At 36.5% G+C, this 15,927-nt stretch overlaps 1 protein-coding gene across 1 annotated transcript; it reads left to right on the top strand.

The window, feature by feature from the left end:
* Nucleotides 1-13,058: 13,058 nt before the first annotated feature.
* LOC130743672 (NAC domain-containing protein 2-like) lies at nt 13,059-14,751 on the top strand. Its single transcript, XM_057595903.1, has 3 exons — nt 13,059-13,239; nt 13,684-13,829; nt 14,671-14,751. Exons 1-3 carry the CDS (start codon nt 13,059-13,061, stop codon nt 14,749-14,751), a joined length of 408 nt encoding a protein of 135 aa, XP_057451886.1.
* The last annotated feature ends 1,176 nt before the right edge of the window (nt 14,752-15,927 follow it).

The following is a 15,927-nucleotide window of genomic DNA, read 5'->3' as shown; positions in this document are numbered from 1 at the left end:
AAAGCTCCGAATGTTCCTATCCTTGAGGATGTTCCTGACGAAGAGGAAATCAATGATGAAGATTCTCCTGTGAAATCGCCCCTGATGTTGTGCCTGATGTTGAGACATCTGGGTCTAAGGAAAGTTCTGCTCAAGAAAATTCTGGAAAGGATTCCACTTCTCATGAAGATTCAGGTGGTGCTACCCAGCCTGATATCTCTGTATCATCCTCTTCTAAGGATGCTGATTCAAAGAATGATAACTCTGCGGGTATCAATTCTGAAGAGCCAATCCAGGATCCAGCCACTGTTCAGAACATCTCTGATGATGCTTCTGATGATGTTCCTCTGACTGAGACTTTTGCTGATAGTGTTGCTGCGAGGATGAAGAAGAAAAGAAGGATTTCTTCTCCTGAAATCACTCCTACTCCATTAAAGAAATCCAGACAGGCCAGTGTGAAGAGCAAGGGAAAGCAAAAGGAAGAAAAGACTCCCACTGAGAAGAAGAAGAGGAAGATTTCAGTTGAAGTTGAAGACTCTGAGTCAGATGTTGAAGTCGGTGTCCAGGACATTCGATCTTCTAAGAAAAAGAAGTTCTCTGGTAAGCGTATTCCTCAGAATGTTCCTGCTGTTCCTATTGATAGAGTGTCTTTTCACTCAGAAGAGAACGTTCAGAAGTGGAAGTTTGTCTGCAAGAGGAGAATGGCCAAGGAAAGGGAAGTTGGTTCTGATGTTCTTGAATGCAGAGATGTTATTGCACTTATTGAGAAAGCAGGTCTGATGAAGACTATTCAGAATGTTGGAAGGTGCTATGAGAAGCTTGTGAGAGAGTTCTTGGTGAATCTCTCTGTTGATGTGGGACTTCCTGATAGTGCAGAATTCAGGAGAGTTTATGTGCGGGCTGAATGTGTGATGTTCTCACCTGCTGTGGTCAATCAAGCACTTGGAAGAAGTGCTATTGAATTTGTTGATGAAGAAGTGTCCATGGATGATGTTGCCAAGGAGCTTACTGCAGGTCATGTGAAGAAGTGGCCCAGCAAGAAGTTGTTGTCTACTGGAAATCTGAGTGTGAAGTATGCTATCCTTAACAGGATTGGTGCTGTGAATTGGGTTCCTACTCAGCATACCTCTGGTGTTTCTGCAACGCTTGCCAAGTTGATCTACAGGATTGGCAAGTCTATTGCTTTTGATTTTGGAACTTTTTTGTTTGAGCAGACCTTAAAGCATGCTGATACTTGTGCTGTGAAGCTACCTGTTTCATTTCCTTCACTTCTTACTGAGATCATTCTGAAGCAACATCCTCAGATTCTCAGGGCTGATGATGTGGCTATGTCTCGTGGAGTTCCAATCACTTTGGATCAACGTTTGTTTCTGGAGCCACATGTGCTAGACATTGCTTTACCAACCAGCAGAACATCTGCTCCTCCTGTGACTGAATCTGGCACTAAGGCCATAATTGCTGAATTACTGGAAGTCTCCAAGGCTTTGCAGGAGACAATCATGGTGAGTACAGCCAGGAAGCTCAAAGTTGATGCGTTGCTACACAAGCTTCAAGAAGAAGAATGTCAAGGTGGTGAGCACAGTGCTGCTGCTACAGCTGCTCAGAAAGCGGGTAATGAAGAGGCGGTAGGATCTGAAGAAAGTGCAGAAGGGTCTGGGGAGGAGTCAAGTTCTGAAGACTAGTTTGCTCTGATCTTGTGCTATTTTCTTTGTTTTTGGATGCACCCTTTGCAAATTTGTGCTAAAAAGGGGAAGTAGTTGAGATTGAAGATTCTATCTGCTATGAGGTTGTTATATTTTGTGGAACTGTTGTGAAGACGTATATTTCTAGTATGAAGTTTCTTCTGCTATGTGTGTTCTGATCGTGTTAGCTCTGATAGTGTTAGCTTTGGTTTATTTAATTTGAAGACATGTTCAAGATCATGGCTATGTTTGTTTCAAGAGGCATTTTCTGATTAGCAGTATTTCTGATAGCCTATGTGGTGCTAACTTCTGATAGCAGCAGTTCTGAAACGTTGCATCTGATTAGCAGTATTTCTGACAGCTTATGTGTTGCCAACTTCTGAAGGCAGTATTTCTGAAACGTTGATGTTTTAAGCTGATCTATTTTGGTGTCATCATATGCTAAGGCCTGATTGTACTTCTGGTTGTGTGTTTGTGCTGCTAAGTGTTTTTGTTCCAACTATGTCTTCTGAAGAATGGTAGTTGGTTGTGTAGTTGCATCAGTTGAGGGGGGGATCTGACTAAGGGGGAGAATTGTTTCTCTAGTTTTTATCCTCTCTGATTGTGAGTTGTTTTAGACAAAATTTGACAAAGGGGGAGATTGTTAGAACATGTTGCCATGCATTTTGTCAAAACAACCGATTGTCAAAGCAGATGCCGTGGCATCTGACCTCGTGAAGCTAGGGCATCAGTCCTCAGCTTGTGTTTCTGTTGTGGGCCCTCTGAAGATTTACTGAAGATATGTTTTTGAGTTACTTGAGGAGCAAGTAGCTATTCCAGAAGGGTTTATTTGTTGGGTTGTTATTTGTTGAAACAATCTTTGTTAAAAGATTGGTTTCTATCTTTACTTGTGCAATAAGAAACTGAATCTATCAAGATTGTGTTTTGAATTGCTGTTACTGCAATCTGTTTCTTCAGCCCGTGCCAACCCTAAAGCCCATGCTACCGCTGCTGAAGTCTATAAAAGGATGAAGACCTAAAACATGAAGGTGTCGAAGCTGATAAAGAGAGATCGAGTGTTTTAGGATTTGTGTTTGTGCTTTGTCCTTTGTTGGTTGTGAATCTGTCTTTGCTCACTGATTCTATAAAGCAAAGAGAGATTCTGTGTGTTTGATTGCGTTCAAACTCTACTTGTTTATTGTGTTCACCAATCACTGTGGCAGTGATTGAGAGAAAGTGAGAGGGGCTCTCATACTTAGGTTGAGATTCTAAGTAGAAATACACTGGGTAGATTAGGAAGTGAACTATGAACTGAGTTGTTCATGAGTGTCTGTAATTCCTGAATCTTGAGATAGTGGATTTCCTTTCTTTGGGTGCAAACCCTCCAGACGTAGGTGAAAGTTTTCACTGAACTGCGTTAACAATTACTGTGTGTTATTGTTTCTGTTGTTAAGTTTTGTTTTACTGTTAAGCGGTTGTCGAACCTCTTGTCCCAGCATCGTGCAGGACAATCGTATCAGAGGGAACCTAAATTACACTATGTTCAGGCCAACACAATAAGTTCCCACCCTTATACCTAAGTGGTAGTAAACAAATCAATATAATCTCAAGTCCCTTAATCCTTACCAACTACCGTTGTGCAAGAAGAAAGCCAAACACTTGCATGCATTCAAGAGAGTATTGAAACAGAGAGAAGATACATATAAAGGAAACTTTATTCATATAAGAAACTCATAAGTTCAAAACATAATCAAAGCTAAGGTTCACTTCACCCAAAGTACAAAGAAAACTAGCCAAGAATGGCTAGAGAATTCATTATGCAAATTAAAAGAACAAAAACCTGAAATTAGAGTGCAAAGAAGCCTCCCACAAGCTCCAAGAACTAAAACTCTAAGTTTTGTTCCAAAAAGTACAAGATACCTAAAATGAATTTAAAAAATCCCTATTTATAGAGTTTCCAGCGGTAATCCATGCATGTGCGTGGCCTCCTCCACGCACATGCGTGGGAAAAACGCTCAAAATCGCACAATTCGCAGCATCAGGTTTTGCCTCCACGCATGTGCGTGGAACAGGCGGCGCACATGCGTGGGCATCAGGTTTTTCCAACAGGAGCTCCATGCATGTGCGTGGGATACATGGCGCACATGCGTGGCTCATATGATTTTTCTTCAATTTTGTAACTCCTTCATCTATCATCATGGCTCATTACTTGGCTTTCAATTATCATCATTTTCCATCAAAAACCTATCAAACTTTAAAAGAATCTCAAGAAACCATCAAAACAACAATGTAACTCATGGAAACATCTCATTAATCATGTTAACACATCAATCCATCATTCAATTCAGCAAATAAAACCCCCAAGAGACCATCAAAACTCAAATTCTCACAAAATTCCAGCTCCAACCTGACCATAGGGATGAACCTTAAACTAAAACTAATAAAAGCTAATAAAAAGATCAACTAAATAAATTAAAAACACTTAAACTAATGCAGATGCAAATATGAATTAAAAAGGGACTCAACTTACTCAAAAACTCAATAAAAGACTCAAAAAGGAAAAGAAAGAAACAAGAAGGACTCGACAAAAATAGAATAAACATCGGATCATCACACCACTATACTTAACGACAGCTTGTCCTCAAGCGTAAACTCAAGGTAGCTTGTCCTCAAGCACAAAATAAATCACCCCTTTCTTCAGCTGCTTAAGCTTTTCAGCACAAACACATCTCAAAACAGGGAAATGTCAGTTGTAAACATGTAAAGATGAAAGGAGAGTAAAAATCAGCAAGAATTAGAATACAAGAGTCTATCACAATTCCTCACCATGCAAGCACTCATCTCACCATTTTGGTGCTCTAACATACAAGCACAAAACTTCAGCCCTGGTAATCAATCAAATCAAAGATAGTTGCAAAGTAACAAGAATCAGAGAGAGACTAAAAATGGTTGTAACTTTGGCTAGGGTAAAGGTAGGGAAACCAAGAAAAAGGATAGCACAAAGGGATCTCAAGACATTTTGGGGTGAATGACTTCTTTATTCAATACAACCTGAGTAGAATGTTAAGACTTTGGGACTCCTTCCTTCTTTTCATTTTTTTTAATTGTCAAGGCACTTGCCCTTCTTTTGACAATTCAGCTAGCTTTTTTCTTTTTTTTTTCTTTTCTTTGTTAGGAAGGAAGACCTTTTATAATTTTACCTGCTCAAGCAAAATCATAAGACACTCACCAACAACACAATTCACCATAGTTTGGGGACCAAGAAAAATTATTCAATTATAAGGCTCAACTTGGGCAACTAGGGGAAATAGTGCAATTTCAACAAAACTCTAAGGCCAGAAAGAATTTCCTACCAAGTCTCTTCAAAAATTCAAGCACTAAGCAACAACCAATATGCATTTCAAAACAGAGCTGAATGTGTGCAAGCATGTTAGGAATAAACTTTGAGACACTCAACACTCAACAAAACAATAGGGTATTGAAGTGAAACCCTTAAGTAAACTCATGTAAACATATTCAAGATAACCTCACTTCCAATCACAGTAGCATGCAACTAGGGGTGGAAATGAGCCAGGCCGCCCAACATGGGCTTGTGGCTTGGCTCGGTAGAGGCTTGCCTTGGCTTGGCTCGTTTATTAAAAAAGCTGGGCTTAAGCTTTTTAAAAGGCTTAATTAACTAAAAATGTCAAGTTCAAGCTATCATAAAAGCCTATTTGGCTTGTTATGAATTTATTTGGGATTGAGACTTATTATCATTGGTTTTATTTATATGTTTAAGACTTGAGACATATTATTATTAAATGATTTGTTTATGTTTAATTTTAGTTTTGTTTGTTTTAAATAACCGAGATTTTGTTCTTTTTTTTTAAATGTATTCAAATATATTGAAACTAAGCGGACACAGATGCCAAAATGTCGGAACGAACAAAAACATCTAGACCCGACGACCCCTCCTCTATCCAAACCAAAAAAGAGGAAGCACCTCGGGCTAAGAAGTCTGCGGCACTATTGCCGGAACGACGAACAAAAGAAACATCCATGTTTGTAAAAGAAAACAAAAGTGAACGACAATCAGAAATAATAAGATCCAAGTAGGATTGCCCTCGGCTACGACGACGCCACAACTGGAACAGCTGCAGGGAGTCTGTTTCAAAACAAACGGTACGAAATCCAAGGTCAATAGCTAACTGCATCGCCCACCGGAGGCCAAGAGCCTCGGATAAACCTGCAGATTGCATCATGACTGGAGCTAAAGTCGCTGCCGCAAGAACCTCACCCTCCTCATCTCAAGGCAAGGGAACACCATTCCAAACCCTGCAACGGACCTGCGCACGGAGGTATCAAAATTGATTTTAATCCATCCCGGAGCTGGCCTCCTCCATGTCGAGCTACCAACCACCGCTGAGCGCTGTACAGCTGCAAGTCGAGGCAATGATTGGAGCGCTGCCACCCTCTCCATCACCCGCGGAATCTGGAACTCTTGGTCCTCAAACACCCGAGCATTCCTTGCTTCCCACACAGCATACACAGCCGTATAAACTCGCTCCACCACCGCTGAATCCATGCCCTGAATGAAACCCGAAAGTAGCTCATGAAAATCCCCCCCACCATCCACATGAAGACCCAAAGCAACGAACCAGAAACGTGCCACCACCGGGCACTGAAACAGAACATGGCTGGTCGTCTCCTCCTCTATACCGCACCACGGGCAAGATGGATCAACATCCATGCCCCTCCGACGAAGGGACGCTCTAACCGGTAAGAATCCAGAACTAGCTCTCCAAACCACCTCTTTTCACCGAGGAATCGCTGTTGACTTCCAAATCCTTTGCCAAAATGTTGTAGGAAGGACAACAGCCGTGGAGGATGAAGCCTCCTCCTGGTATTGCCATCTCCGAATAAAATCATAGCCAGATTTGGAGGTATACCAACCGTTAGAAGTCTTCGGCCAGAAAAGTATATCAGAACACACCTGCAAAGGCAAGGGAACAGCAAGAATACAGGTCGTCGTCGCCGGGCTAAAAACATATTCAATCAAATCATGTCTCCAAATGCCATTAGATATTAAATCAGCTACCTTGTTCAAGTGCAATTCAACAAAAGCATGTTCCCGATAAAGCATGGGAGAACCATGTGGGAGCCAAGCATCACCAATAATATTAATGGACTCACCATTCCCCACTCTCCACTGTCCACTTCTTTCAAAGATCCAACTAGCCTTTAGCATACTTGACCAAGCATAACTTGGTCTATAGCCTATTTTTGCACCCAGAGCAAGGTTAAAAGATTTAAAATCACGGAAGCCCAATCCGCCATCATCTTTAGTACGACAAAGCTTGTCCCATTTTGTTCTTTGAAATGCAATGATATATAGGTTTTTTATTTATTTGAAAAGGAATTGCAATGATATATAAAAAAAGCATATTAGCTCGCTGGCCTATTAGCCCGTCAGTCTATCAACATTCTTTAGATGAAATTGTCTGACGTATGTTAAATAGGCTTTTAAGTAGGCTAATAGGCTAAGACAGACTTTATAATAATTAAAGTCAAGCCTTAAAATTTGGCTTGTTGACAGGCCACAAGCCAGGCTTGGGCCATGAAAACACAATGCAGGCCAAGCTTGAGCCACGCAAAGCTTGGTTTGGCTTGGCTTATTTCCACCCCTACATGCAACAAAGACCACAAGAAAGCAACATAGATGGTATCAACAATTTTCAATAAGAAGCAACTAAATCAATGGTGAAACCACTTGAGCAAGTTAAGCATAACAACAAGAAACACAATGATGTTCATACTGACTCAAAAGTAAAAATAAAAAAACATGCAGAGGACTCTATGTAAAAACTACCTAAAAAGAAAATGGTTTTTTTTTTTAATTTTTTTTTTATGGAAGAACACAAAATTAAAGCAAACTCAAATTAAAGAAAAGCAAACTTGGACTTGAGTTGTCTCCCAAGAAGCTCAATTTTAAAGTCTTTGATAGACTACCCCAGACTCAAAGTTCTATCCAGGGTTTATATCAAATTGCATCAGATCCTTTAGATCATGCAAATTTTGACACAACTGCGTCCTCATATTACCTGCATTTCCCGATATCATGGCAACATAAATCAAATTAAGAATAGAGGGTTTAAGAAACTTCTCACTGATTTGCTTCCATGGTGTGCTGAGAAGATTCCACCTTCTTGTTTGTTCATTGTCATGCTTTCCATTGATCCACAGGTCCTTGAGATTGATGCTAAGATTTGGAGTTTCCTCCTCATCTTTTTGTATTTTGTCTCCAAAGACAAAATCCTCTATGGATACACCATGAACATCACCACATTCAATCACATTTTCCATTTGTCCACCCATTGTATTATCACTTTCTGTCTCAAGAACATTCGTGAAGACTAGTTTTGGGGATTCTTCTTCTTCCTCATCCAAAGCATCAGGGCATAAGTTTTCCAGAAACCTTTCAGCTATGATTTTGGCTAATTGACCCACTTGAGTCTCCAAATTCTTAATGGAAGCTTCTTGATTCCTTAAGCTGGTTTTGGTTTCATTCATGAATAGAAATAGGACTTATAACTAAAACATCCAAAGTCTTACAAAGAACCCAAAGCAAGAAGAGTTTTAGCCAAGCATGTCTATGATATTCATACAATAAAATAAAGATAGAACCTGGTACATAGGCCTTGGAGAAAGCTCCTCAAGCTCCAGAACCAAAACCCTACCTCTAGACTTATTAAAATGTAAAAAATGACAAGAGATTCCAAAGAAAATGGCTAGAATCATATTTATAAGAAAATTGCACGAGTCTGGGCGCTCAGGCGCCAATTAAGCATGCCTGAGCGCCAGTTCAAAATTACAAACAGTAGGTTCTGGAGGTAATTGGCGCCTAGGCGCCAATTAAGCATGCCTGGGCGCCAATTTCATTTCCCTGGAACAGAAACATCAGCTCCAATTGGCGCCTAGGCGCCAATGGAGCACGCCTAGGCGCCCAATGCTCGCTGGAAAACCTTTTAATCTTCTTCTTTACTCCTCTTTAAGTCTCCCTTCAATTCTCCAAGCCTCTTGACCTTCTTTCTTCATCAGTTTCAGACCTGGTAACTTAGGAACAAAGCAAGGAAAATATCTAGGAGCTCCAAGAGTTTATTAGCGTAATGAACCCTCAAATCAAGTAGAAAAGATATGCAAGTCCTAAACTTACTTAAAATGCAAGAAAGGTCCTTATAAAACTACAAAATTACCAAAACAAAGTAAAAACACAAAGAAAGATAAAAATGCATGAGAATGCATGAAACACTACATGAGACTCGACAAAAAGACTCAAAACTAACAAAGAAATGACCCTAAAAACACAAGTAAAATAGGGTCATCAAATGTGCATCACGCTCAAGTTGGAAAATAGTTCAGAATAGCTTTGTGAAAAGTCTTACAGCAAGATCACAAGATAGATTGTGATTTGTAGAAGAAGAGAAATTTGTAGAAGTAGACGATCATGTTCTATCTAGCTTTTTATGTTCTATCTAGCTTTGTGTTTACCCTCACTCTTAGAAGAAGAGAACTTTGTAGAAGTAGACGATCATGTAAAAGATTGTTTAAGGAGAAGTCCTTCATAATACTTTGTAAGGAGAAGTCTTGCTAATACTTGTAAGGAGATGTCCTAAGAATAACTGTTATGCATGGCGAGGTAGTGGCAAAAGGAATACTCATTAATTCCTCAAGAGACAGTGGTAAAAGAATACCTTTTATGCCTAAAGAGGCAGTGACAAAAATAATACTCAACAATGTCTGAAGAGGCATGAACAATAATACCTGTAAGGAGAAGTCCTTGATACTTGCATAGTGAAATCTTGGTAAAGTCAAGGACTGGATGTAGCCTTATCGTTCTAGGGATGAACCAGGATAAAAATGATGGTGTCCCTTGATTCTTTCTCTATAATCACTTATCATATGCACCAAATGGTACCAACGCAGGAGACAACACTTTCAATAATTTGGACAACCAATTTTTTTGATGGCACAATTCAAACCCCCTTTTCTTGTGCTACTTCTTATCATCTCAATTGGTATCATAGTCTGGCCTCTGAATACTAACACCCTAACAGGTGTAGAGTAAATATCCATTGCCAATGGGCTCAAACTCGCACAAAGCCTTCTCTCATGTTGCTTCAAAGCCCTCAAACAGGAAGAACCGCATACAAATTTTCACTAGATGTTGCTAATGAAGGCTGGTTCCATAACCAGGAAGCACCACTTGAGGCTGATGATGCACCATTAGGTATGGATTCCACAGCTCAGCTCGCTCAAAGCTTTGGAGGAGCACAGAGCACATGTTGAAGAGGAGTTCTCAACCATCATAGAAGCTCTAGAAGCTTTGGAAAAAGAAAATAAGAACAAAGTCTTTCCTGAGAAAAGAAGTCAAGTGAGCTCTCACCTTAGAAGACAAATCCATGTCAGCAGACAATGGATGGCAAGAAGAAAATATAGACTCCGACGACACAAAGAAAACTACGTTGACCTGAAGAGAGTCAAGTCTGAACTCTAGTACTAAAAGCTTGAGAAGGACGATCAGTGGTACCAAATGGAGTCTTAGAAACTAAGTGGATGTAATGAAGATGAAGTTGAACAAAGGACTACAAGTCAAGGAAACTGAGTGACATCTCTAGTCCTAAACTTATAGACGATACGACTCTGGCAGACGGCAACGCATGCTCTTCAGCCTACCACTAAATTTGGGGTGTGCTGCACTTAGAAGGGTTGGATAAAGCATCAATCAGTAGATCTCGGAATCCAAGAGCACATTCTACCATTGTTTTATAAAAACACCAAAAGATATCTTCTATACCTGACAGGAGAAGTATTGGTATGTTTCCTACCCTTTGGAATATATTTTCTAATACACTAATCAAGTATTGCAGGAACCATCTATAGGAAGTCGTCCAAGATCAGCCTACAACGACTTGTATGGCAAACGTGGTTTATGGTCTGAAATAGCTCCTTCCCACATTGGCTTCTCATCGTCTGGACATATGTGTGAGGCATTGTGAAGTTCAAACGCCATAATGTTTTCAATACACTTCTTGTCACGATACAAAGGAAAGGTCAAGCCACAATTAATGTGCGGCAGCAATACTCAACTACCTATGACATTGAATGTTTTGCTACCTATCCTAAATCAATAACTTCCAACCATTTTTCTCTTGGAAACACAATTTCTTCCGCCTTTCAGAATTGAACTTACATAGTAATCAGAAATCTTCATCAATTCAATCAAATCCTAAGGATATCTCTACCGCCTCCATACACAAACAATTTCCTTTGTTTCTCAACCTTTTCGCATTCTCTCCGCACGTCTTAGAAGAACCTCTCATAATCTAATCCGTTCAATTCTTTCGAATTCTCAACATTCTATCATGGCTGGTTCTTCAAAGAACAAGTCTTCTGGAAAGAAGAACATCAAGTCCATCCACTCTGCCGAAGACAATAAGAAGAAGAAAGTGCTGTCAAATTAAGGAGAAAGGGAACTAGTTACTAGAAGAGTTTCCAAAGTCTTGAAGATCTCATCGTCTGTTGATGATGATGTAAAGAAGGTTCTACATCAACCAAAACTTCCTATCAAGAAGAGGATCATGAAGACCACAAGAAACGAAGCACAGAACTCACCAGACCAATGCTCTTCTCATTGTCAATTCATATGCACCGTTATTGTATATACTTTACTTGCGTATAAAAAAATTTAAAATGTAGCCTATGATTTAAGTTTTTCTTTTAAAAGTTTTGGGAGCCATGCATGACTCCCCTAGTCATAAATAAGCTCCACCCCTGCGCGTTACCTTTTTTAAGAGTATGCAGCAAGTACCATCCCATTGTCTGTGAATAAGTCTATGATATTCCCAATCAAAACGGCTAAGGCATCAATTTTGGAAGTGGGATTCAAAACCAACTTCATCGCATGCAACGAGTCAAAATAACATATCACTTGCGGGTACCCATGGTTTCAGGTCAAATGGAGTCCATGGAGGATAACCAGTAGCTCCACATGAAGAATATATGTGTTCCCTTCAATTCCAAAAATAGAATCATCTAAAAATTATTTTATTAAAATGTTACTTGTTTTTAATTTTAATATCTATTTCCATTCAAAAAAAATATCTATTTTAAATAAATAATATTACTTAATATAATTCTATTACAATTGAATTTATTCTTTAATTCTGTTGCTGATAATTAATATTTATTATTTTAATTATAAAAAATTAAGGGCTTTTCTAAGCAATATAACTAATTATAGAAAGGATAATTAATTATTAATTAGTATATTCCCATTAGTAAATATTTCAAGAAAAAAATAATGTTAAATATCATTAATTTAATTTAATTTTTTATTTCAATAATAAGTATGGAATATCATCAAAACATTTATTAATATACGTTATTTTCATTCTTTTCATAAACAATAAATAAATTTCAATAATTTAAAAGTATGATAGTTTTTGTGAAGAATTATTAAATATTGTTAACTAAATTTCTATTTAAGTGAGTCATGCTTTCTGTGATCAACTTTAATAATATATAGTCAATGGCAAAAGAATATATATAGTTGACTAATTTACTTTTCTCAAGCAATACATTTTATAGGTCATAGTTTTTTTAAAGCAAAAGCAAATTTATATAGTAAAAAATTTTAAAATATAACAATTGGAATCATTTTAATTTTTTTATAGAATCATCATTATTTCAGTTTAATATATGGTTTTTTAGAAATAATTTTTTTGTTTAATTTTATTTTACTATCCTAGCACGTTGTTATCATCATTAATATTTCAAATATTGTTAACTATTTTTTTCTTTTGAACATTCAAATATTGTTAACTAAATTTCTATTTAAGTGAGTCATGCTTTCTCTGCTCAATTTTAATAATATATAGTTAATTTCAAAAGAATATATATAGTTGACTAATTTACTTTTCTCAAGCAACACATTTTAGAGGTCCTAGTTTTTTTAAAGCAAAAGCAATATATTTTTTTTTAAACGAAAATATTATTGATATAAAATGAAATCATGGGATAAAGATTAAAGCAAAAGAGAATATATATAGTAAAATTATTTAAAAAAATAACAATTGGAATCATTTTATTTTTTTTATAGAAATATTATTATTTTAGTTTAATATACAGTTTTTAAGAAATAAAAGTTTGGTTTAATTATATTTCAACAATTGTTATGATAATTAATATTTCAAAAAGTTTAGTATTTCTTGATTAACTATAAATAAAAATAAATTTAGGAGTTTAATAATTAATATTTAATATGACATTTCAAATATTTTAGTGTTTCATGTAGCGTTATAAATTACTGTCTAAACCTCATTACCAGAGTCATTCACCTAAAGAATTCGGATAAGCCTTTTTGTGATGGAGGACCTGGTAATGACTTATGAGGACGATGATGGGACTGTTAGGTTGTTGCCTGGGTACATGTTTGATCCCACAGATGATGTTCTTGTGGAATTCTACCTGACAAGGAGAGTATTTGCTCAGCGTCTTCCTGTTCAAATCATCCCCGATTTTGATGTTTTCCAGACTGAGCCTTGGGGTCTACCAGGAGGAGGTTAGTGATCTTTTTTCTCTATTCCACGAGTTCTTTAGCGTATGTTTGATTATTGTTTGCCATGATTGATTTTGGCTATTTAAGTTTTAATACATTTATGAAAAATATATTTTTATTGGATAATATTGTGATACTCAATTGTAAAATCTCACAATTGTATGTTCAATGCGATAGTTACTCTCTCTAGCTTCTAATAGAATTCGTTTTGAGTCTGAAATCAATGGTTGATTTTACTCTACCAAAATTGATCATGAGACATCTCTTAATGGAAAACCAAACACACTCTTAATCTTTTATAACCCATGATCTGACCTTGAGAAAGAGCATAGTGTCCCTTCAAAAACAAAAAACAAAATCTCCACGGCCTAGTGTATATGTTCTGTTTTTAAGTGGGAATTTAATTACAAAGAAGGTGTTTTGAGTTTAATTAATTTGTTTTTGCAGATGGAAAGATTTTTAATGAGCGTAAGATTTTTTTCTACAACACCATGGATCGTGACCTTGAAAACAATGACGAGAGAGTTGCTGGGAGTGGCCATTTGAGAGTTATTGAGAAAGGAAAATGTGTTCCTATCCCTGGAAACAATGAGGTGAAAGGAGCATGTGCTAGGAGGACCAAATAGGTGATGCATGAGTTTCGTCTTGTGTTAGTGGCAAACCCAGCTAAGGTGAATTAAGAATTGAAGAATTTATTGACCATTTTCATTATCATCAAAATTGAGCAGGAATTTAGGTAGTGCTTGGTGGACCGATTTGAATGGAAACTTGAAACATACACTTTGTTTTGTGTTTATTATATTTTTAGGATGGAATAGAACATTGAAAAATAAAATCCTAAAACAGTACGTTTTCGTTCCCTTGAAAATTGTGGAACTATGAAGAACATAAGAATAAACCTTTTACTTATATAATAATATAAAATTATATACATGAATTAGGCATATAAATATTATTATAAAATAATGAGTTATAAAATTATTATGTGTTTAACTATATTAACAAATAAAAATTATGCATGTTTTTTTTATAAATTTAGTGACAACAATTTATTATAAATTAAAATATCAATAATAATTTTGTATATATGAAAAAATTATTATGTTGGGATCAATTTTTTATGTTCGATCAAATAATAAACATGACAAATTTTTATAAATAATTAAACTTATACTTATTTCTAATGAAGTTTTTTTTTTGTGAAATTACTAAATACAATACATAAAATATTATTTTCTACACAACTTATGTTTTGCTCCACTATATTTGTTATGTTTGGTTTCGTTACCAAGCAATATCTTAGAGTAATGACTTTTAAATTATCATGAGAATAGTTAGTTGGCAGCTAGGTTTCATCATTATCCAAGTTGTTTCCTATTGGCTTATACATCATAAGTATTTCATCATTTAAAATCTTTGTTATTTAAAATGCAGATGGCAAATTGTGCCGTGTATCGCATCTTTCAGAATAAGGATGCAAAGAAGACGATGAATGTGGAGCAGCGGGAGGCTTAGCTATACTTTGGAGGAGAAAGGAATTGGCTGTCCTTAGTGAATTAAAAAACCAGAGGGTGGTAGAGGGTTGTTCTTCTTGCAATTGGGTGAAGTGCTGGTTTCTACTGGCTGGCTATAAGGGCAGCTTGCTGTTGTGAGGGTCTCGTTGGTTGCTAGCTAGTTTTTGAGGGTGGTCTCTATCAATTATATATGTTCTCTAATGCTTCAATGCTGGTTGAAGATGCATGATGGTCTTGCTGCCCTTGATGAGATCAAGATTGACCTTGCTGTTGCTGCTGCTGCTGCTTTTTTATCGTCTTTTCCCCTCTTTTTATTGTTTGCTCTTTCTTTTCTAGCTAGCTCTTGTCTAGTTTCTTTGCTGTTGTTACTTCTTTTGCTATTGTTGCTTTGCTTGGACATCAACTCATTTGGGAGAGTTTGTTCCCAAGTATTTCATTTATCTATATATTTCATTTTCAAAAAAAAAATGAAGACGATGAATGTAGGACGGTCTAATGAGGAAAACTCCAACAATGGGATTGGTGAAGTCATTGGTTTCAATGTCTAAAGTGTCAGATTCTCACACCCTCCTCCAATTACTTTTTGCTTAATTGAGGCTAGTGAATCTCTTTAAACAAAAAAATTCTAGGTCATTTTTTGGTTCCCTCTCTTGTAACTTCGTTGAATCTCCCTCTCTTGTAACTGACCAATAAATTATTTTTTGTCTAATTAAATGCCATGTCATCATGACACATAATAATAAGTTTTGAAACCTTATAAATCATAGAGGATATGAGAGATCTACTAGGCATAAAATACATGTCTACTACACATTATTCTCGAACACACTTTGATTCAAATATTGATTACAATACTATGATTTACATTTCAAAGAGATTTATAGTTTTTATAATATAGCTAATTATGCATTTAATTTAATTAATCAAAATTCCTCCTAGAAAAATTTAACCAAAAATCTAATTCATTATTTATGAGAAAACAATATTAAAATTACACAATTTTTAATTTAATTAGACAGAAACATGTTCAATTTTATGGATACTAATAATTAATAAGAAGATATTTTAACTAAATCAAATTTTGAACATAGATAATGTTTAATTATAAAATAAGTAAGCATAGCTTGATTGGAAATGCAAGGTTCAAAGAACTTTGAGTAGTCTAATCTTAATTTGG

Source organism: Lotus japonicus, chromosome 3 (genome assembly GCF_012489685.1).
Source record: "Lotus japonicus ecotype B-129 chromosome 3, LjGifu_v1.2".
NCBI classification, from domain to species: Eukaryota; Viridiplantae; Streptophyta; class Magnoliopsida; order Fabales; family Fabaceae; genus Lotus; species Lotus japonicus.
The sequence above is the reverse complement of the archived record's forward strand: the minus strand, read 5'-3'. Positions and strand labels throughout refer to the sequence as shown.